Genomic DNA, 21,482 nt, shown 5'->3' with positions numbered 1-21,482 from the left:
GCACATGCGTGATCAAAATTTAAGGAGAGATTAAACATTCCCAAAATCTGCTCTTTGACTAAATAAAGACAGGTGCCCAAACTTTTGAGCTTGGAAGGCAATTTACTAATCTTGGCCAATGAGCCGCAGGCCAAATGGGCCATGGTTTGGGCATCCCAGAGCTAAAAGAAGGAAGAGTATTGGGACACGTTTGTCGTCCTACATGCTACAACTCACCTGGTAAAGTAATGTGGATCGGGATGTAACGGACATTGCCATCCTGCTCCACAACACCTTGCGGAGGGAAAAATACTTCCTTCCCATTTACAAGAAGCTTGTCACCAGAAACGACATCTCTGAACAACCACGGATGTCCTGCACAAACAAGAGAAAAAGTGCAATAACTGAATTAAAACTCATCAACTCACACTCAAACGTAGAGATATGTTGGGCTACCACATTCCAGGCTCTAATTTGATTGGACAAAAGTGGGCAAAGTGCTTCGAGTCAAACCGATTTGGTTTACAACAAAGGCAGAGAAGCTGCATTTAAACAAACATCTGATGCAACATTTTGTTTCCCAAGTGTAGGAAGATAAGGCAATAAATAAACAAACAAATAGAAATGACTGATCATCGATAAAAAAACATGAAGCAATAATGAAATGTGCCCAATATATGATTCGTTCTGATAGGCCACATACCAACGAGGGATTGCAAAAGATTGCAGATGAGGGTGACATAACATGAACTGGGTGACATGGTGAAATGGTGACATGATGAAACATCTGCTTAAACCCGGTGGAGAGACTGGGATTGGGCTTCCGCAGGAAAACAGAAAAGTGATCTTTCTCCTCGGGAACGATACACTTGAGAGAAACGTGGGGAAACGCAATCAGCATTTTGGCCCCAGCACAGGAAACATAATCACCTTGCATTACAAACACGGAATTCTTAGCTTTATTATTTTTAATGCAATTATTTCATCATTTTTATCATTTTAAAATTTAACAACTTGTGTTTTATTGGTGTCCACAAACACCATTTTTTAAACCTTTACAATGATCTCCCTACAAGGGAAACACACACTTTGTGATGGATCTCCGTGCTGGGAAACACACACTTTGTAGTGGATCTCCCGACTGGGGTAAAACACTTTGTGATGGATCTCCGTGCTGGGGAAACACACACTTTGTGATGGATCTCCGTAATGGGGTAAAACACACTTTGTGATGGATCTCCGAACTGGGGAAACACACACTTTGTGATGGATCTCCCTACTGGGGTAAAGCACATATTGTGATGGATCTCCGTGCTGGGGAAACACACACTTTGTGATGGATCTCCGTACTGGGGAAACACACACTTTGTAGTGGATCTCCCTACTGGGGTAAAACACACTTTGTGGTGGATCTCCGTACTGGGGAAACACACACTTTGTAGTGGATCTCCCTACAAGGGAAACACACACTTTGTGATGGATCTCCATGCTGGGAAACACACACTTTGTAGTGGATCTCCCGACAAGGGAAACACACATTTTGTGGTGGATCTCCGTACTGGGGAAACACACACTTTGTAGTGGATCTCCCTACTGGGGTAAAACACTTTGTGATGGATCTCCGTGCTGGGAAACACACACTTTGTGGTGGATCTCCGTACTGGGGAAACACACACTTTGTGATGGATCTCCCAACTGGGGTAAAACACTTTGTGATGGATCTCCGTGCTGGGGAAACACACACTTGATATGGATCTCCGTACTGGGGAAACACACACTTTGTGATGGATCTCCCTACTGGGGTAAAACACTTTGAGATGGATCTCTGTGCTGGGAAACACACACTTTGTGGTGGATCTCCGTACTGGGGAAACACACACTTTGTGATGGACCTCCGTGCTGCGAAACACACACTTTGTGATGGATCTCCCTACTAGGGTAAAACACACTTTGTGATGAATCTCCGTACTGGGGTAAAACACACACTTTGTGATGGATCACCCTACTGGGGTAAAGCACTTTGTGATGGATCTCCGTGCTAAGAAAACACACACTTTGTGATGGATCTCCGTGCTGGGGAAACACACACTTTGTGATAGATCTCCGAACTGGGGAAACACACACTTTGTGATGGATCACCCTACTGGGGTAAAACACACTTTGTGATGATCTCCGTACTGCGGTAAAACACACTTTGTGATGGATCTCCTTACTGGGGTAAAACACACTTTGTGATGGATCTCCACACTGGGGAAACACACACTTTGTCGTGGATCTCCGTGCTGGGGAAACACACACTTTGCGATGGATCTACGCACTGGGGTAAAACACACTTTGTGATGGATCACCGTACTGCGGTAAAACACACTTTGTAATGATCTCCGTACTGCGGTAAAACACACTTTGTGATGGATCTCCCTACTGGGGTAAAACACACACTTTGTGATGGATCTCCCTACTGGGGTAAAACACACACTTTGTCGTGGATCTCCGTGCTGGGGAAACACACACTTTGTGATGGATCTCCGTACTGGGGAAACACACACTTTGTGATGGATATCCGTACTGGGGTAAAACACACTTTGTGGAAGATCTCTGCACTGGGGAAGATAATGGCTACACAGTTGACACCGCACGTGACAAAGCCGAATGCCTCAACTCTGTGTTTGCCTCAAAATCTTGTGTCCCAAACCCATCTCTCTCTGTTCCCACCTTACCCAGTCGAACAAAACTCCTCCTGGACTCTGTTTCCTTCTCTCCTGACAAGGTGGAGGAGTTTTTGTCAAACCTCGACTGATTCTGCAACTGGACCAGACGGCACCAGCCCACGGGTCCTAAAATCCAGCTCTGCCGCTCTATCTCACCCTCTCTCTGTTCTTTTCACCCTCTCCTTTGCTCAAGTCATCTGCCAGCATCCTGGAAATCAGCAAACATTACCGCTTTACACAAAAAAGGTGCAAAAACAGATCCTTGCAACTACAGACTGCTCCCAATTATCAGCAAAGTCATGGAATCCATCATTGCTTCGGATATCAAATCCTTCCTCTTCTCCAATGGCTTGATCTCCGATCATCAATTTGGATTCAGACCTGGTCACTTTACTCTGGGCATGCTGCTTCTGCTGTCTCAACAATGGATGGAGGTCCTCAATGCCAAACAGGAAATCAGAGCCTTCTCCCTTGACATATCACGTGCCTTCGATACGGTCTGGCACCCAGCTCTGCTCACCAAACTCTCCTCCTATGGTATCCATGGAAATCTCCATGCATGGCTTGCGGACTTCCTCTCTGGTCGTAGACAACGTGTGGCCCTGAATGGATTTCTCTCATCTCCCCTTCCTGTTCAGGCTGGAGTTCCCCAAGGCAGCGTTCTGGGCCCTGTGCTTTTTCTGGTCTTTATCAATGATCTCTCCTACTCTCTGGAAAATCCTCTCTATCTCTTTGCTGATGACTCCACTCTCTGCCGCTCCATTGCTCTTCCCTCAGATCGGCAGTCTGCAGCCTCCTCACTCTCTGAAGACCTGGACAAAATCACAGACTGGTCAAACAGGTCGAACATGTTTTTCAATCCTGACAAATCTCACACTCTTACTTTGTCTCTCCTAAAAGATCGACTGGACAACCCTCCCATCTACTTTCTCAACAATCCTCTCCAAAAAGTTCTGTCACTCAAGCTTTTGGGTCTCACTATCTGCCATGATCTTTCTTGGGAAAACCACATTTAAAATCTGGCATTCAAAGCAAGTCGCCGACTGGGCATCCTCCGTCGTGCGAAGTCCTTCCTCGGCACACCTGAGCTCCTCACCACATACAAGGCTTTCATCCGCAGCTCAATGGAATACTGTTCTCCCCGATGGGCCGGTGCTCCTGCCTTACACCTAGCTCGGCTTCACGCTGTTGAAACCAAAGCTTTCAGAATCATTGGAATCTCCCGTGATGAAGCTATCTCCGAGGGCCATTCACTCACTCACCGCAGACAGGTAGGTGGTCTTTCTGTCTTCTACCGACTCCTCTCCGGCCTTGCTCCCCCAGCTCTCTCTGTGCTTTGTCCCCCAAATATTCGTACAGGTCGCACAAGATCTGCCAGCAACCCTCTGATGGTTAAACTGCTGAAATCTCGGCTCTCTGCTCACCTTCACTCTTTCATTCCTCTTTTGTCCCGCCTCTGGAACAAACTCCCACACTCCCTTCAATCCCACTCCTCCCTCCAGGTCTTTAAAACAGCTGTTCACCACCATCTCTCATCTTTCCCCATCCAAAACCTTGATCTTTTCTACCCCCACTAATTCACCCCAGATCCACCTTGTTTGAAATTCCAACTTCTTTCCTGGAAGTCCTGGCAGTGTCCATATGTTTTATACCTCTCCCACCCCCCCTTCTCATGCCTCCCCCCCCCCCAAAGCCCTCTCCCTCCCACAGATCTCTCGATGTCCCTGCTCTCAGATGTTGTGTTTGTGTTCCTCCCCCTCTCGCCCCATCTTGTCTACCGCTCCCCATGTTATATGTTTTATGTGTCGGTTTGTCTTTCTGTGTGATTAATGTTAGCTCTTTCACGAGCCTAGATCTTGTATACAAAGAAAGAAGAAAAAAACTGTGTGATGGATCTCCCGACTGGGGAAACACACACTTTGTGATGGATCTCCGTACTGGGGTAAAACACACTTTGTAATGGACCTCCGTACTGGGGAAACACTTTGTGATGGATCTCTGTACTGGGGTAAAACACACTTTGTGATGGATCTCCGTACTGGGGTAAAACACACTTTGTGATGGATCTCCCTGCTGGGGTAAAACACACTTTGTGATGGATCTCCCTACTGGGGTAAAACACACTTTGTGATGGATGTCCGTGCTGGGGTAAAACACACTTTGTGATGGATCTCCGTACTGGGGTAAAACACACTTTGTGATGGATCTCCGTACTGGGGTAAAACACACTTTGTAATGGATCCCCCTACATTGGGAAAATACACTTTGTGATGGATCTCCCTACTGGGGTAAAACACACTTTGTGATGGATCTCCGTACTGGGGAAACACACACTTTGTGATGGATCTCCGTACTGGGGAAACACACACTTTGTGATGGATCTCCTTACTGGGGAAACACACACTTTGTGATGGATCTCCCTACTGGGGAAACACACTTTGTGATGGATCTCCCTGCTGGGGTAAAACACACTTTGTGATGGATCTCCGTACTGGGGTAAAACACACTTTGTGATGGATCTCCGTACTGGGGTAAAACACACTTTGTGATGGATCTCCGTACTGGGGTAAAACACACTTTGTGATGGATCTCCGTGCTGGGGTAAAACACACTTTGTGATGGATCTCCCTCCTGGGGTAAAACACACTTTGTGATGGATCTCCCTACTGCGGTAAAACACACTTTGTGATGGATCTCCCGACTGCGGTAAAACACACTTTGTGATGGATCTCCCTACTGGGATAAAACACACTTTGTGATGGATCTCCGTACTGGGGTAAAACACACTTTGTGATGGATCTCCGTACTGAGGTAAAACACACTTTGTGATGGATCTCCGTACTGAGGTAAAACACACTTTGTGATGGATCTCCGTACTGGGGTAAAACACACTTTATGATGGATCTCCCTACTGGGGAAACACACACTTTGTGATGGATCTCCGTACTGGGGAAAAACACACTTTGTGATGGATCTCCGCACTGGGGAAAAACACACTTTGTGATGGATCTCCGCACTGGGGAAAAACACACTTTGTGATGGATCACCGTACTGGGGAAAAACACACTTTGTGATGGATCTCCGCACTGGGGAAAAACACACTTTGTGATGGATCTCCGCACTGGGGAAAAACACACTTTGTGATGGATCTCCGTACTGGGGTAAAACACTTTGTGATGGATCTCCCCTACTGGGGAAACACACACTTTGTGATGGATCTCCGCACTGGGGAAAAACACACTTTGTGATGGATCTCCGTACTGGAGTAAAACACACTTTGTGATGGATCTCCGTACTGGGGTAAAACACACTTTGTGATGGATCTCCGTACTGAGGAAGCACACTTTGTGATGGATCTCCGCACTGGGGAAAAACACTTTGTGATGGATCTCCGTACTGGAGTAAAACACACTTTGTGATGGATCTCCCTACTGGGAAAACACACACTTTGTGATGGATCTCCGTACTGGGGAAAAACACACTTTGTGATGGATTTCCGTACTGGGGAAAAACACACTTTGTGATGGATCTCCGAACTGGGGAAACACACTTTGTGATGGATCTCCGAACTGGAAAAACACACTTTGTGATGGATCTCCCTACTGGGGCAAAAACACACTTTGTGATGGATCTCTGTACTGGGGTAAAACACATTTTTAGTGCGGTGGCTTAGCAACTTTAATGTTACCAGCCGGACAAAAGTCCCAAATTTGGTATGGAGTATCGTTTGGACCTATCAATTGATTGTAGCCTAGGAGCCATCCTGATCGTTTCAGAATTTCCAAGATGGCGGCCAAAATTCAAAATGCCACCAGCAAAACTGAAATATCATATATCTCTGGCTGTAGAAGTCACAGATAGACAAATGAGGTATCAAATCAGGGGGTTTTGAGGTCAGTAAAACTGATTCAGGGAAAGGTACATTGCATATGTCACTTATTTTCAAGATGGCGTCCAAAATCCAACATGGCCGCCAAAAAAAATTAAAATAATGATATGATATTCGTTCAAATGTGGCATCAGACCAGTATTTTTGCTGTGACTGACCTTATGATCTGGTAGAACATTTACACCGGCAAAGAGATGTACAAGGGAGATTAGCCTTGCTACATTTGCACACTGTACAATCTCTTTTGCAGCCGCATTTGATAAATTCTCTGCAAGCACGAGAAGCTTCGGGAATTGTTGTCCAGACAGGTTCCCAAGATTCGGCGACTTTTTTCCAAGCATATCCAGCTGGACTTGGAAGTTTTTGTTGTGCTAACATGCTGGTAACCCAGATGCCAGCCTGGTACACTGCCCTCTTTGTGTGCTGCAGAAGTGCATTCTGAGTAGGTGGAATTTTGTCTACAGCTTGACTCTTCTGGGAGAAGAGCTCCATACGTGCACTGTTTACATTGGTCAAATTGCTTGTTTTGTCATACACTATGCTAACTAGTCGCTCGATCTTCTTAAATGTTTCAGATTCCAAATCAACATGCTCAAATGGATGTGTGGCCAGGTGTACGAAAACATTTGTGATTGCATCATATACGTGCCATGCTTGCCAGAATGATTTCTTTCCCTTCCCTCGAAATGCTGACGTGGTATCACATCCTGAGAAGGCGTGGAACATGGGTAGGGACCTTGATTTAGGTTCACCGAGGCGTGCACAGATGGCATTGATACTGTAATGTGTGTAGTTCTTTCCCACACCGTAGGCTACCCATAGGTCTACATCTGAGTTAATATGTGAAAGATCATGAAACATGCCAGTAAGAACAACAACAATGTCTGTGTCCACGGTGCGCACTTGGACAATTTTTCAACCATTCTCCAATGCATGCTTCACGTGAACCACGATCCTCGTGTCGGCCTCCTCCTGATTGCACATGGACATTTCGATCTCAGTTCCAATGCATGTAACATTCTCTCCAGCTGTGATGTATACCGAACTGCCTGCGGGACAGTTGAACTCTGCCACCTTTGAGGAAAGAAATTCAAACAGTTCTTTCTTGTTGATAGGATCACGGAGGAAGTCATTCCAGTTTGTTGGCAGCTTGGTGTCACCAGATACCTTTCTGCGCGTTCCTTTCCCTCGTTTTTCCCTGGTTGACTCCTTCAAACTGTTCGGTATGTATGTATCCCACACAAGGTCCAGTCGTTTGGTGGTCTTTAGCTGTCGTTCCAGGTAGGGAATGAACACATTGTCTGCATATTCGTGGAATGTTCTGACATGTGTTACAGGCAAGCAGTGCACAATCACAGCACCGTCCAGGACTTTGCAGTCAAATGATGCAGGTGGCTCTGTCTGGTTCGGCTCCTCGATGCATTGCAACAATTGAGATTTTGTACCTGGCAGGTTCAGCTTGCCAAAGTCAGACAGGGAAGGAGGATATGACTGAACCTCATGTGCGAAGAAGTCATTGATATCACCATCCCTATTTTGCAAGGAGATGTATAACTGTCCGAAGAGTGCCATATTGTTCTCAAGCACTTTTACTTTCTTGCCGTCCTTGGATTTAGCTTTGACTTTTGTCGAGAATAAGGGTAGCGAATTCTTTGACATCGGATTGTGTATGGAGCGAGTACGATCCACAAGGACTGTTGTCACATAGTCCTGATACTTTTTCGTACCAATGTCTTCCAGTGTACGGATTGTATTCACAATGGTCTCACTCGTGCAGTTACGACTGTCAAGAGTTACTAACTCGGGAAAATCATCCAGGAAAGGATTGCCCATCTTTTGTATGACTTTAGATAGGCTATCAACCTGTTGCTGGAACGCTTTCTGTGCGGCGAGTCCCTGTTCATGGTGCTCGAAATTCGTAGGGTTTTCCGGGTCATCATCAAGAATATATTCATTCTCGAACTGTTTCATGAGTCTGGCGAGTTCTGGTCCAGAGGTCATCCAACGTTTGAAGGCGACTGGATTTTCAGTTAGTCCTACTGCACCACCGGAACCCTTCACAACTTTGTTTTCCTGCTCGTGCGCTTGATCAACGGGTATAGCAGAATATCTGTGGGTTGACTTTGAGATTACCCAGTGATGGCGAGTCTCAAATTCATCTCTGATTGCTTTCGGCAGAGATTTCATGTCTCTGATATGGACGGACAGCCACCTAGCATAGTTCACATGATCTAATGCGAAAAACAAAGGTACGAGCTCCTCCAGAACGCTAATGTACAGTGTGAAGTTCCTCTCCCGGTGGGCTCTTACAAATATGAGAATGAGGATCTCATATTGCGTAATCAAATCCCAGAACTTGAACGTGGGACAGTTTTTACACATTCTCTCATGCCAGTTATTAAAACTGTCGTTATCATTCGCACCGCTGGGATCCTGGTTGAATGCCTCGACGATAAGCTTCTTAAGGGTCAAAAGTGTAACTTGGTGAGCGTGTCTAGTTCTGGTCAGGTGAGCTGTTTTCAGGAATGAATCAGCAATTCCAGATGAGGCTACCTCAGCTTCAGTAAGGGCTGCTGTCCACCCAGAGCCCTGTAACAAATCTCCAACAGTGTTCCATAAATCCATCTCAATGTGCAATCCTCCCATCATAACCACATGCACTTTCTCTCCATACGTATCTGGCCATTTCCATTGTACGTACTTGGCGAGCGTAAACAACGGCTGATCAAATGTTGTGACTGGGATTTGTCCTGGGTTAAGGTACTCTGTTGCTTGCCTTTGGACATCCATGCCATGTTTAATCATTGCAGGTGTGGCTGACTTTTCATAAAACAGAGGAAGTAGTGCACATACAGCTGACGGCTCTACTGTCACCTCTTGCTTAGAGGCATGATAGGCAGACCATGTAAGCGAATTATCCTTGCTCAGTTCCGTATCATTGACAAGTTGAAGACCATGTTCTATCCAGCCATATTCGTCACATCTTGCATCTGGTAAAACAGATTTGATGGGTTGAACATTATTCTGTGGAACAGCAACATCGGTTGTCTTCAGCGAAACAGCAGGAACAGAGGCATAACTGTCTGGAAGCGAATGAGTCTGTGACCCAGATGGTGGTATAGCAACAGGCTGTCTAGTCACACCAGGTTCCCTCTCACTTGGGAATTGGAAAAGACTTATTCCCGTGCCGTGGAAAGATGTCTTTGACGTGGTTGAGCTCGGATTATGGTCGAGATTGTCAAGAGCTCCTACAGTGAAGAGACCTTTCTGAAGAATAGTCGGAGCTACTGCACCATCATCTTCAAACCTCTCGCATACAGCTGTGGCGAGCCAGTCTTCAAGCTGCATCACCCTGTCGTAGGAAACACTGATACCCATTGTATGTAACTGTTGGTTGATTTTCTTGCTCCTAGTCAGCGCATGTATATTGAGGCCAATATAAATTGTTAGTGGAGGTTCTCGGTCAAGAGTGTGCCGGACTTTCACAGGCGAATTAGGTTTCCTTTTCTTGACGTTGTAGATGATGTTTTGCCCAATAGTTAGGCACACTTGTGACTCATTACTCTCTTGGTCTTTCAGATTAGGACCATTGAGAATCATGGACGAGAAATTTCAGACTAGAGGGTAATGAGTTCTCCTGACAACCTGGTGGAAACTGGCCAGTGAATTTGAATCCTTCATGGTGGAAGATATCTTTTCTAACGATGTTTGCCGCGCGTGCCAGAATCAGGGCATCTTCTGAAAAGTCACGCTTTTTCATAGCATCTTTTATCATGTCTTTCATTCCCTCTTTGAATATTAGAACGATGCCCCGCCCATCATGTTGCACTTGTGCATCAGAAAATCGTTCAAGTAACTGTTCCTTCAATCTGGTTTTGTTGATAGTCCTTTTGATGCCCAACGCCTCAAGCCGATTCACGTACAGTGAGTGTAACTCGGATAATTTGAAGATGAAAGTCCCGGCATTAACAGACATTTCAATGTAACTGGTGAGTTCAACAAATGCTCTAGACTCATTCATTACGTCATCAATGTTTACTGTTGCATGGTGTAACTGTCTCATGTGACTGCGATACCGATTTCTAAGGTTAGTCAAACATTTTAGATGATACTTCGCATCCATAGCTATGAGATCTCCACCAACAATCCTCGCAAGTAGCTGGGTATCTTGCAGTTCGTTGATCATAGCTCTTAGACTGGCATCCATATCATATGTTGAAACCAGATGGAGGTCACCTTCATCTGCGCCTTTCTCGCAAAACAAACATTGTCTAATCATGGTTATTGTCCGGCACTTAATTTATTGTCTACCATCGGGATTGGATTTCTTTCGCTTTCTTGCTCTTGCCAGTTTCTCATTGTTGAATTTTAAATGACACGATTTATGCCACAATGCAGAATTGTTCACAAGTTCGTCAACACTTTGATCACTCCCAAACTTCAGTTCAGTTGGGAGTTGATCAATCTCGTGGAAATGTTCGACATTACTCAAGAATGACTGGTAGGCAGATGTCTTATTATCAGCGTTTGGTCCTGGACTGAGAAGTGGACATTTTAACTGTTCATCTGTTTCTTGTTGGCAGATAATGCAGCGACTAAAGTCTACAGGTAGCTCCATGTTGATTTATCTGAAAAGACACAAATAGATAATTTCTCTTAATACTCTCATATCATCATTTTAACTAGCAATAGTACCTGTCGTGCGTCATCAAAGCATGGTGTTTGTAAATAAACCATATGACCTGAGGGTGTGACGCGTATCCGGGTCACCGAACACCCGCAAAGTAACGTTACTTTCCCCGTACCCCCCGAATTAGGATAGAAATCGAAAAAAACGGCCCACATTGACATGGTCAAAAACGATATATATAGGTGTGCAAAGTGTCAAGTTAATCCATCCTTCGATGCCTGAGCCTTAGGCGAACAAACTTTTGAAGTCCTTGCATTATAGTATGATTTTCCTTGGCGGCCATATTGGATTTTGGATGCCATCTTTAAAATAAGTGACATATGAAATGTACCTTTCCCTGAATCAGTTTCACTGACCTCAAAAACCCCTGATTTGATACCTCATTTGTCTATCTGTGACTTCTACAGCCAGAGATATATGATATTTCAGTTTTGCTGGCAGCATTTTGAATTTTGGCCGCCATCTTGGAAAATCTGAAACGGTCAGGATGGCTCCTAGGCTAAAATCAATTGATAGGTCCAAACGAAGCTCCATACCAAATTTGGGACTTTTGTCCGGCTTGTAACATTATGCCTAAAAATTGTTGCTAAGCCACCTGACTATTTGTGATGGATCTCCGTACTGGGGAAACACACTTTGTGATGGATCTCCCTACTGGGGAAGCACACTTTGTGATGGATCTCCGTACTGGGGAAACACACTTTGTGATGGATCTCCCTACTGGGGTAAAACACACTTTGTGATGGATCTCCGTACTGGAGTAAAACACACTTTGTGATGGATCTCCGTACTGGAGTAAAACACACTTTGTGATGGATCTCCCTACTGGAGTAAAACACACTTTGTGATGGATCTCCCTACTGGAGTAAAACACACTTTGTGATGGATCTCCGTACTGGGGAAACACACTTTGTGATGGATCTCTGTACTGGGGAAACACCAAACTGACACCATGCACTCGAGTCGCGTATCAAACCCAGATTACAAAGTTCATAGTTAAGCAAGTGCGCTGTCAGACAACTGGCTGTGTCTAATGAGCAAGAAAAAACAGGTAAGTGAAGAAAGTGTGTGCGTCGTCGGTTGTTATCTCCATTTGCGGGTTTCAGGAGGTGGAACGGAGTCCTCCCAGGACCCAAAGTATCCACCTCCTCTTCGGTAAGAGATCACGGTTCATGGACCAAACTGTTCAACTTTTGTTCCAAAGGCTCTTTTCAGGATCGTCACCAAACCCCGGATTGCCTCCAGTTGTAGTTCATTTGTGGTAATATTCCCGGGGATGGTTTTTAAAATCTCAGTGAGGTTCTTCTTCATCATTTCTGTTGCTCCAATTATCACTGGTACGATTTTGATGCTCTTCAGTTTCCATGATCTCTTGACCTCATTTTTGAGGTTCTGGTATTTGATCATTTTCTTGACTTCTGCACTGTTTAGGCCAAAATCACTGGGTACTGATATCTCATCATCAATGCTGTCTTTTCCTTTTTGTTCCGGAGTACAATGTCCGGACACAATGCTTTGTTTTCTCTGTTCACTCTCGATGCAATCATCATGTCGTACGTGAGCATAAAACAAACAACAACCACCTTTAGAGGCCATGTTTCCCCGCAGAGCAGGGGTTAGCCTTTTCCGGGCACCGTGGTCCCCTTTTTGAAGAAATGTTTTACGGCCGGATGCCCTTCCTGCCACCAACCCTGTTGGTCGCCTCTTGCGACACACAGGGAATTACCAGTGAACTGGTGCTCAATTTGTCGACCTCGGCAGGATGACAGGCTGAGTCAACCCCCCTGCTGTTAATCAGTGATCAACCGGGATTCAAACCCAGGATCCTAGGATCCCAAGCTGGCACCCTAACTGCTAAGCCAAAACCAGGCTGACGTGAGCATAAAAAAACCAAAAAAACCAACAAAAAAAAACACCTTTAGAGGCCATTTTTCCCCGCAAGCGGGGGTTGGCCTTTTTCGGGAACTGTGGTTGTTGTTGTTTTTCGGTCCCCTTTTTGAAGCAATGTTTTACGGCCGGATGCCCTTCCTGACGCCAACCCTTTTTGCCGCCTTTAACGACAAGCAGGGAATTACCAGTGAACTGGTACTCAATTTGCCGACCTCGGAAGGATGACAGGCTGAGTCAACCCCCCTGGCGTTAATTCAGCGATTGACCGGGATTCGAACCCAGGATCCTAGGATCCTAAGCCGGCACCCTAGCCGCTAGCCCAACACCAGGGACTTGAGCATAACGTCCTCATTTTCAATGATTGTCCTTGGTTCGTGTTTCCATGAGATTTCTGGTTCTGGGATGTTTAATTTTTTGCAGATATGCCAATGAATCACTTTGCATACTTTGTTGTGCCGTTGTGTGTAAAGTTGTTCTGAAAATAGTTTTTTGTATCCCGAGAGCAGGTGACTCGTACTTCCTGTTTCTGTCTTGCAGAATCTACACTTCTCTGTCTGGCTCAGTCTCGCCATCTTTTAAAATCCTTTTTTTTGGGGGGGGATACAAGATCGAGGCTCGTGTAAGAGCTAACATTAATCACAAAAAACAAACGGACACGATGGTGGGTGGTGGTGGAACAAACCAACGGATGGTGGGGACACACAAAACATACAATAAAGGGAGCGGGAGACAAGATGGGGAGAGAGAGGGAAGCACACAAGTACAACAGTAGAGAACAGGGACATAGGAAGATCTGTGGGAGGGAGAGGGCTTGGGGGGAGGAGGCATAGGAAGGGGGGGGGGTGCGGGGAAGAGGTATAAAACGCATGGACACTGCAAGGACTTCCAGGAAAGAAGTCGGTATTTCAAAAAAGTAGATCTGGGGTGAATTAACAGGGGTAGAAAAGATCAAGGTTTTTGATGGGGGAACATAAGAGATGGTGGTGAAAAGCTGTTTTAAAGACCTGGAGGGAGGAGTGGGATTGAAGAGAGTGAGGGAGTTTGTTCCAGAGGCGGGAGAAAAAAGGAATGAAAGAGTGAAAGTGAATAGAGAGTCTTGATTTTGGCAGTTTAACCATAAGAGCGTTGCTGGCAGGTCTTGTGCGACCTGTAGGAATACTTGGGGGACAGAGCGCAGAGAGATCTGGGGGAGCAAGGCCAGAGAGGAGTCGGTAGAAGACAGAAAGACCACCAACCTGCTTGAGGTGAGCGAGTGAAATTGGTGTAGTGTCCTTGATCTTGGGCATTTATTATGATTCGTTCTCCATCCCAGTTGAGCTCACCTCTACTTAGCCATTCCAATGATCCTTCGTTGTCTATCCCCACTCTGTCCAATTCGTTTTTGTATTTTCCTGCTTTTTGTCATTATACCAGTTGTTGGTTTATATTTCATGATATTTCTTTTTATACATTTATTTTGTGTTTTTTGCAATTGATGGGACTGTATTTGTTGATGTTTCATTTTCCTGTGCAGCATATTCTATTCACACCTGTTTTTGGAAATTCTTTGCAAGGTGAGTTAGGGATACTATTTCAGATTTGTTGTGTTCATGTTTGTTTATAAATTACATCCGATAGTCTGTTAAGCATTTCACATCCTCAGTTAGCCATACAGTTGTCGCTCTGTGCACCGAGTTGAGTTTCATCAGGCCGCTCCCTCCCTCTCATCGTACGTGTGTGTGTGTGTGTGTGTGTGTGTGTGTGTGTGTGTGTGTGTTGTGTGTATGCGTGCACGTGTGTGTGTTTGTGTGTGTGAGTGTGCACGCGTGTGTGTATGTGTGTGTGGTGTGTGTGCGTGTGTGTATGCGTATGTGTGTGTAGTGTGTGTGCACGCGTGCGTGTATGCACGTATGTGTGTGGTGTGTGTGTGTGTGTGTGTGTGTGTGTGTCTTGATTTTGTGCTTGCGCACACACACTATGTGCAATATGTCTCGCACAAGATGCATGTACACAACATACCACTGCACGTGTCACATATAACATGTCTATACAATACAACATGTGCAATGTGCATATTATGTAGATATGTATATAACACATAAAAATAATTTGTGTGCATGCAATACACAGCATATAATGTCAGGCAAAACAAAACAAAAACTAGAACGGCACTCGGTGGAGAGCATACCTCCACCAGGCTGAACAGTTTATGTTTTCTTTCCAATGATAGACCGGATCTGGATTTTGAGCTGAACCAAAATCTAATGATTTTCTCTGTGTTACATACACTACCTCTCCACCAAATTTCGTGCGAATCCGTCAACAACTTTTTGAGATATCTTGTTCAAAAACAAACAGACACACAGGGGTGAAAACAACCTACATCCACCTTCGGTGTCAGAGGTAAACATGCCAAAGCAAAAGTAAAACCAAACATGTGAAATATGTGTGTGTACGTGTGTGTGCGAGGAGGTGGGGGCGGGGGTTGGGGGGGGGGGGGGAAATACATGTATGTGTGTGGGGGGGGGGGGGGGGATTTGTGTGTGTGTGGGGGGGATACCTGTGTGTGTGTGTGTGTGTGTGTGTGTGTGTGTGTACGTCTGTGTGTGTGTGTGTGTGTGTGTGTGTGTGTGTGTGTGTGTGTGTGTGTGTGTGTGTGTGTGTACGTCTGTGTGTGTTTGTGAGGAGGCGGGAAGGGTACATGTGAGTGGGAGGGGTACGTCTGTGTATTTGGATACGTGCGTGTGTGTGTGTGTGTGTGTGTGTGTGTGTGTGTGTGTGTGCAGGGGGGGGGGGATATGTGTGTGTGTGTGTGTGTGTGGGTGGGGGGGGATATGTGTGTGTGTGTGTGGGTACGTCTGCTTGTGTGTGTGGAGGGAGGGGAGGGGTACATGCGTGTGTGCGAGTACGTGTGTGTGTGTGTGTGGGGGGGGGGGGGGGGGGGATACGTTTGTCCGAGTGGGGAGTGGGGGGGTGGGATGATACGTGTATGTGTGTGGGTACGGGTTTGTGTGTGTGTGTGGGGGGGGGGGGGGGGGAAACGGGAAACATGCGTGTGTGGGGGTACACGGTGCAGGTGTCTGTGTGTGTGGGGGGGGGGCGGAGGGTACATGCGTGTTGGCGGGGGGGGAGGTACGTGCGTGTGTGTGGGGGGGGGGGATACGTGCGTGTTGGTGGGGGGGGGGGGGGAGGGGGCAAACGGGAAACATGCGTGTGTGTGGATACAGGTGTCTGTGTGTGTGTGTGTGTGTGTGTGTGTGGGGGGGGGGGGGGATGGTACATGCGTGTGTGTGGGTGTGGAGGGGGGGGGGGGGGGAACGTGCGTGTTGGTGGGGGGGGGGGGGGGTACGGGAAACATGCGTGTGTGGGGGTACAGGTGTGTGTGTGTGTGTGTGTGTGTGGGAGGGGGGGGTAAGGGGGGAGGATACGTGCGTGTTGGTGGGGGGGGGGGGGACATGCGTGTGTGTGGGTATGTGTGTGGATGGGGGTGCGGTACGTGTGTATGTGTGTGTGTGTGGCTGGGATACATGCGTGTGTGTGTGTGTGTGTGTGTGTGTGTGTGTGTGTGTGTGTGTGTGTGTGTGTGTGTGTGTGTGTGTGTGTGTGTGTGTGTGTGTGTTCAGGAACTACCCGAAGCCAAAACAACAGTCAACACGTACCTACGTAGGTGTGCATGGCTCGGGCACGATGTGGAAGAATGTCAGGATAGCTCTGCGGCTCGCCTTTATAATTCAGCCACACAGGCCGCACTCGCCGAGAGGACGCATTACAGAAAACGACGAAGGAACGAACCATGCTCGGTCCGGACCGCAGGAGCACTGGGCCGGATCCCTCCGAAGCACAAACTTCCAAGCCGCGCATGGAGTAAAAGCGCAATGACGTAATTTGGATTGTAAAAAGCGCCTCCAAGGCAGCTTACGGGCGCGCAAAGCTCAATTCAGGTCACAAAACTACCTGGCGGGCATAATATTATTCTAAATGTGCAGTGATAGAGGAGGAGAGACCAAAATTGTGAGGAATAAAGGAAATAAATAAATATCGTACAGTACAATATAACTCAGTACGGCATTTCGAAAATGACGTGTTAATGCCCGTCGAGGCCCTTCGCGCATGCGCTGTGTGGTGTGGTGAAGATGTCCCGCTCCACAAGGCCCTTCGCGCATGCGCTGTGTGGTGCAGATAGCACGCTGGACGAGGCGTCTCGCGCATGCGCTCTGTGCGTTTTCAGTGACGTGCTGGCGCAGGAACTTTAAACTTTGCCTTTGCATGTGCGATGCGCGGAATGTGTAATTATTATTGGCTCACCTGGAATGAACTTCCTGGGAGCTTTTGTGACGGCGCGTCGTCCGTCCGTCTCGATACACTTGAAACTTCCTCTCCAAAACCGCTGATGGGATTGCGACCGAATTTGGCACAAATTATATTTGTTGTGCTGTGACTAAAGTTTGTTCACGGCATTTAAAAAAATAGGGGACTAAGGGGGTTTACCGGGGGTCAAAGTGGATCCAGGTTTAACCCCCCAAAATAGGAATTTGCTTGTTTCTTTGAAACTACACACACTATTTCGATGAAACTTCACCACAACCTGCATCACCCGTGATGTACCAAAGATTGTTCCTGGCATTTAAAAAAATCGGGGTCTGAGGTGGTGTATGGGATTGGGGGTTGCCCCCAAAATAGGTATTTTTATTGTTTGTTTGTTTAAGGTCTTATGATTATGTTAGTATGATTGTACATGCTGCCCTGTCTTCTTGCAACCATTCAAATTGGTTTAAAATACCTTTAGTCGGTGCAGTATAGTTTATTCGACCAGGTGAGCACCAGGTGTATTGCCCCTATGTTTTTCCCTGCGCTCGTGAAGCGAAAAAGCGGGATTAAGCGATCGTGTGCGTGCGTACGTGTCTGCATTTTTAAATCAATTTACTCGGAAACGGTTGGTCCGATTGCCAAAAGTTTCACCATCGGAGCACCTCCACCTGTATAATTTTTTCTTCATAATCATGACGTCATAGGTCAAGTGGAATATGTCTTTCATGTCAAACAAGTGGAACATGTCTTTCAATTCTGACAAATCTCACACTCTTTACGATGTCTCTCCGAAAGGACCGACTGGAAAACCCTTCCATCCACTTTCTCAACAATCCTCTCCAAGAAGTTCTGTCGCTCAAGATTTTGGGTCTCACTATCTGCCATGATCTTTCTTGGGAAAACCACATTTCCAAGCTGGCCTCCAAAGCCAGTCACCGACTGGGTATCCTCCGTCGTACGAAGTCCTTCCTTGGATCACCTGAGCTCCTCACCACATACAAGGCTTTCATCCGCAGCTCAATGGAGTACTGTTCCCCCCTCTGGGCTGGTGCTCCTGCCTCACACCTAGCTCGGCTTGACAAGGTTGAAACCAAAGCTTTCAGAATCATTGGAATCTCCTGCGATGAAGCTAACTCCGAGGGCCTTTCACTCACTCACCGCAGGCAGGTTGGTGGTCTTTCTGTCTTCTACCGACTCCTCTCCGGCTTTGCCCCCCCCAGCTCTCTCTCTGGGCTCTGTCCCCCAAATATTCCTACAGGTCGAACAAGATCTGCCCGCAACCTTCTTGTGGTTAAACTGCCAAAATCAAAACTCTCTGCTGACCTTCACTCCTTCATTCCTCTTTACTCCCACCTCTGGAACAAACTCCCTCACTCCCTTCAATCCCACTCCTCCCTCCAGGTCTTTAAAACAGCTGTTCACCACCATCTCTTATCTTCCCCCATCCAAAACCTTGATATTTTCTACCCCCGCTAATTTCACCCCAGATCCACTTTGAAATACCGACTTCCTTCATGGAAGTCCTTGCAGTGTCCTTGTGTTTTATACTTCTCCCACCCCTCCCCCCCCTTCCACGCCCCCTCCCCCCTCTTTCCACACCTCCTCCCCCCAAGCCCTCTCCCTCCCACAGATCTCTCGATGTCCCTGCTCTCAAATGTTGTGTTTGTGTGCTCCCCTTCTTTCCCCATCTTGTCTACCGCTCCCCTTATTATATACTCTGTGTGTCTGTTTTGATTTTTTTGTGTGATAAATGTTCGCTCTTTCACGAGCCTCGATCCTGTATACCAAAACAAAAAACAAAAAAAGTGGTATGGAGTATGGACGCCATTATGGAAAAATGTTGCACTTCCGCGATACGTTCCGCGATTTCCGGTTTTTCCGGATTCCGGTTCCGGACGCATTTTGGTTTTGACCGCGATACATTCGATCGTTACTTATCCAATCTCAACTCGACAGGAGGACTAAGGGTCACACAATGAAGGTTGTAGCGAATTAATTTCCCCCCTTCCTTGAGGGGGTTTTCTCCACCAAGGGCGATGCGTGTTGAGGTGTAAATCCGTGTAAAGATAGCTTTATCGTGGAGTTTTTCCAAAGAGTCGCACCAAGTTGACTGTGCAGGGTAAGTATTCTATGAATACCATCTAGTTGGTGATGTCACTGACAGTTGTTTTAGGATTTTTCATCAGAGCTCTGATGATTTTTAGCTCACCTGGAATGAGGTTTAGTGGAGCTTATGCGATGACGTGTTGTCCGTCAGTCTGTTCATCCATCCGTAAACGCTTGAAACTTCTTCTCTAAAACCACTGATGGGATTGTGACCAAATTTGGCACAAATGATATTTGTTGTGTTGTGACTTAAGTTTGTTCACGGCATTAAAAAAAATTGGGGTATAAGGGGGTTTACCGGGGGGTCAAAGTGGATCCAGGTTTGACCCCCCAAAATAGATATTTGCTTTCTTCTCTGAAACTACACACACTATTTTGATGAAATCTGACCACAACCTTCATCACCCATGATGTACCAATGTTTGTTCACGACATTAAAATAATCGGGCCCTAAGGGGGTCTACAGGTGGTGGGGGAAGTGGTTGGGGGTTGCCCCCACCCCCAAACCAAAGCAGGTATTTGCCCTTTTGTCAGAAACTACACATACAATTTCAATGAAACTTCATAACAACCTTCATCACCCATGATGTACCAATGTTTGTTCACGGCATTAGAAAAATTGGAGTCTGAGGAGGTATACGGGGTGGGAGGGGGAGGGAGCGAGGGGGAGAGAGTGGGACGGGGCTGCCCCCCAAAATAGGTATTTTTTTGGTTTGTTTGTTTAAAGTCTTATGATTATGTTAGTATGATTTTACATGCTGCCCTGTCTTCTAGCAACCATTGAAATTGGTTTAAAATATCGTGATACTGTTTAAAATACCTTTAGTCAATGTGGTATACTGCTATATTCTACCAGGTGAGCACCCGGGGGTATTGCCCATATTTTTAAATTTTTACAGTGATCAAAGGCTCATGAAAAACCTTGTGTGTATATATATATATATCACATTCAGGAGAAAGACATGAGTAGACAGTGTACTTTTACATGAATGACAACAGCAGACAATGGACAAACATATATGACGCATTCAATTAGTACCTGGGCTCCCTGAATCCTGGCTTTCCAGGAGTTCGGTGTGAACACCTGTTAATCTTTTTTCACCAATAAACAATCCTACAATCTAATTTGAAAATACAGCATTTTCCCCTCATGATGCACCTCCATCTTCATAACAAAGATATCAACATAGGATTTGAAGTGGTCATTGAAACGAATGCGACAATTAAGAAGCTGTATCGCCATGTTTCTCGCTTTTTATTATTATTGATGTCAGAGTACGATATTTTCAACCATTTTTAGAATTGTACATGATTATAGTAATTTATAACCAGAGCCTGTTCTTCATTATGATGGGGGCGATGGAATGTTGTTTTGCTTTAATACGCCATTCTCTTTGGAATACAACCTTCCAACTTCACCATCTCTGGCCATCCATCATATCTGTTTGTTTTGGGGTCATTTTTCAGGATCTGTGAAAAGTAAAACAGAACAATTGTTAGTTATTGTAATTGTGGAGGCAGAAACTTCTCTGGGGCAGGTATATTGGAAACTGTGTGTAGTACAAGGAAGGAGATGCAGGAAGGAGTTTGCATTCCAAACTTGAAGATATACCCAACATGCTCTTCCCCTTTCGTACAGGAATCAAAATACAACAAGAACGGCACTCAGTAGAGAGCATACCTCCACCTGGTTGGCCATGTCACTCAATGTTGAAGAATCACTTTAAAAATTCTACTAGCTGGATCCGGATCTTCACCAAAATTGAATCGATTCTTCCTTGTCACACACACAACGTGTCCAACAAGTTTCGTCCAAATCCATCCATAACTTTTTGAGATATCCTGCTATGTATAGTTTTTGACCATATCTCCAAGTGGTGAAGAATCACTTCAAAAATTAAATACTCCTCATATCCGAATACATATTCAGATC

At 45.9% G+C, this 21,482-nt stretch overlaps 2 protein-coding genes across 4 annotated transcripts in view; both read right to left on the bottom strand.

Moving 5' to 3' along the window:
- Positions 1-240: 240 nt before the first annotated feature.
- Positions 241-17,289, bottom strand: LOC137437445 (uncharacterized). 2 transcript variants are annotated; one of them, XM_068131767.2, is made up of 2 exons: positions 6,735-10,183; positions 241-354 (listed from the first exon to the last, which is right to left on the bottom strand). In XM_068131767.2, the coding sequence occupies exon 1, from the start codon at positions 10,174-10,176 to the stop codon at positions 7,492-7,494; it is 2,685 nt and encodes an 894-aa protein (XP_067987868.2). In that variant the 5' UTR covers positions 10,177-10,183; the 3' UTR covers positions 241-354; positions 6,735-7,491. The 2 variants fall into 2 exon arrangements, 1 of the variants encoding a protein (XP_067987868.2); XR_013621113.1 differs by lacking the exon at positions 6,735-10,183 and adding an exon at positions 17,180-17,289 and having other exon boundaries at positions 254-354.
- A 3,489-nt stretch (positions 17,290-20,778) lies between these two features.
- The window catches only part of LOC137437438 (protein FAM3D-like), a 131,673-nt gene continuing 130,969 nt past the window's right edge, over positions 20,779-21,482 (bottom strand). Inside the window, exon 8 of one of the 2 annotated variants that reach the window (XM_068131757.2) lies at positions 20,779-21,019. In XM_068131757.2, coding sequence (XP_067987858.1) covers positions 20,927-21,019 — 93 coding nt within the window. In that variant the 3' untranslated portion in view covers positions 20,779-20,926. The remainder of the gene's footprint in view (positions 21,020-21,482) is intronic. The other variant, XM_068131756.2, reaches the window with a different exon arrangement.

This window comes from Myxine glutinosa, chromosome 12, assembly GCF_964187855.1.
Source record: "Myxine glutinosa chromosome 12, kmMyxGlut1.1, whole genome shotgun sequence".
NCBI classification, from domain to species: Eukaryota; Metazoa; Chordata; class Myxini; order Myxiniformes; family Myxinidae; genus Myxine; species Myxine glutinosa.
The sequence above is the reverse complement of the archived record's forward strand: the minus strand, read 5'-3'. Positions and strand labels throughout refer to the sequence as shown.

Excerpts from the sequence above, each read along its gene's own strand:
- LOC137437445 (XM_068131767.2), bottom strand. The coding sequence starts at position 10,176 with ATGATTCTCAATGGTCCTAATCTGAAAGACCAAGAGAGTAATGAGTCA.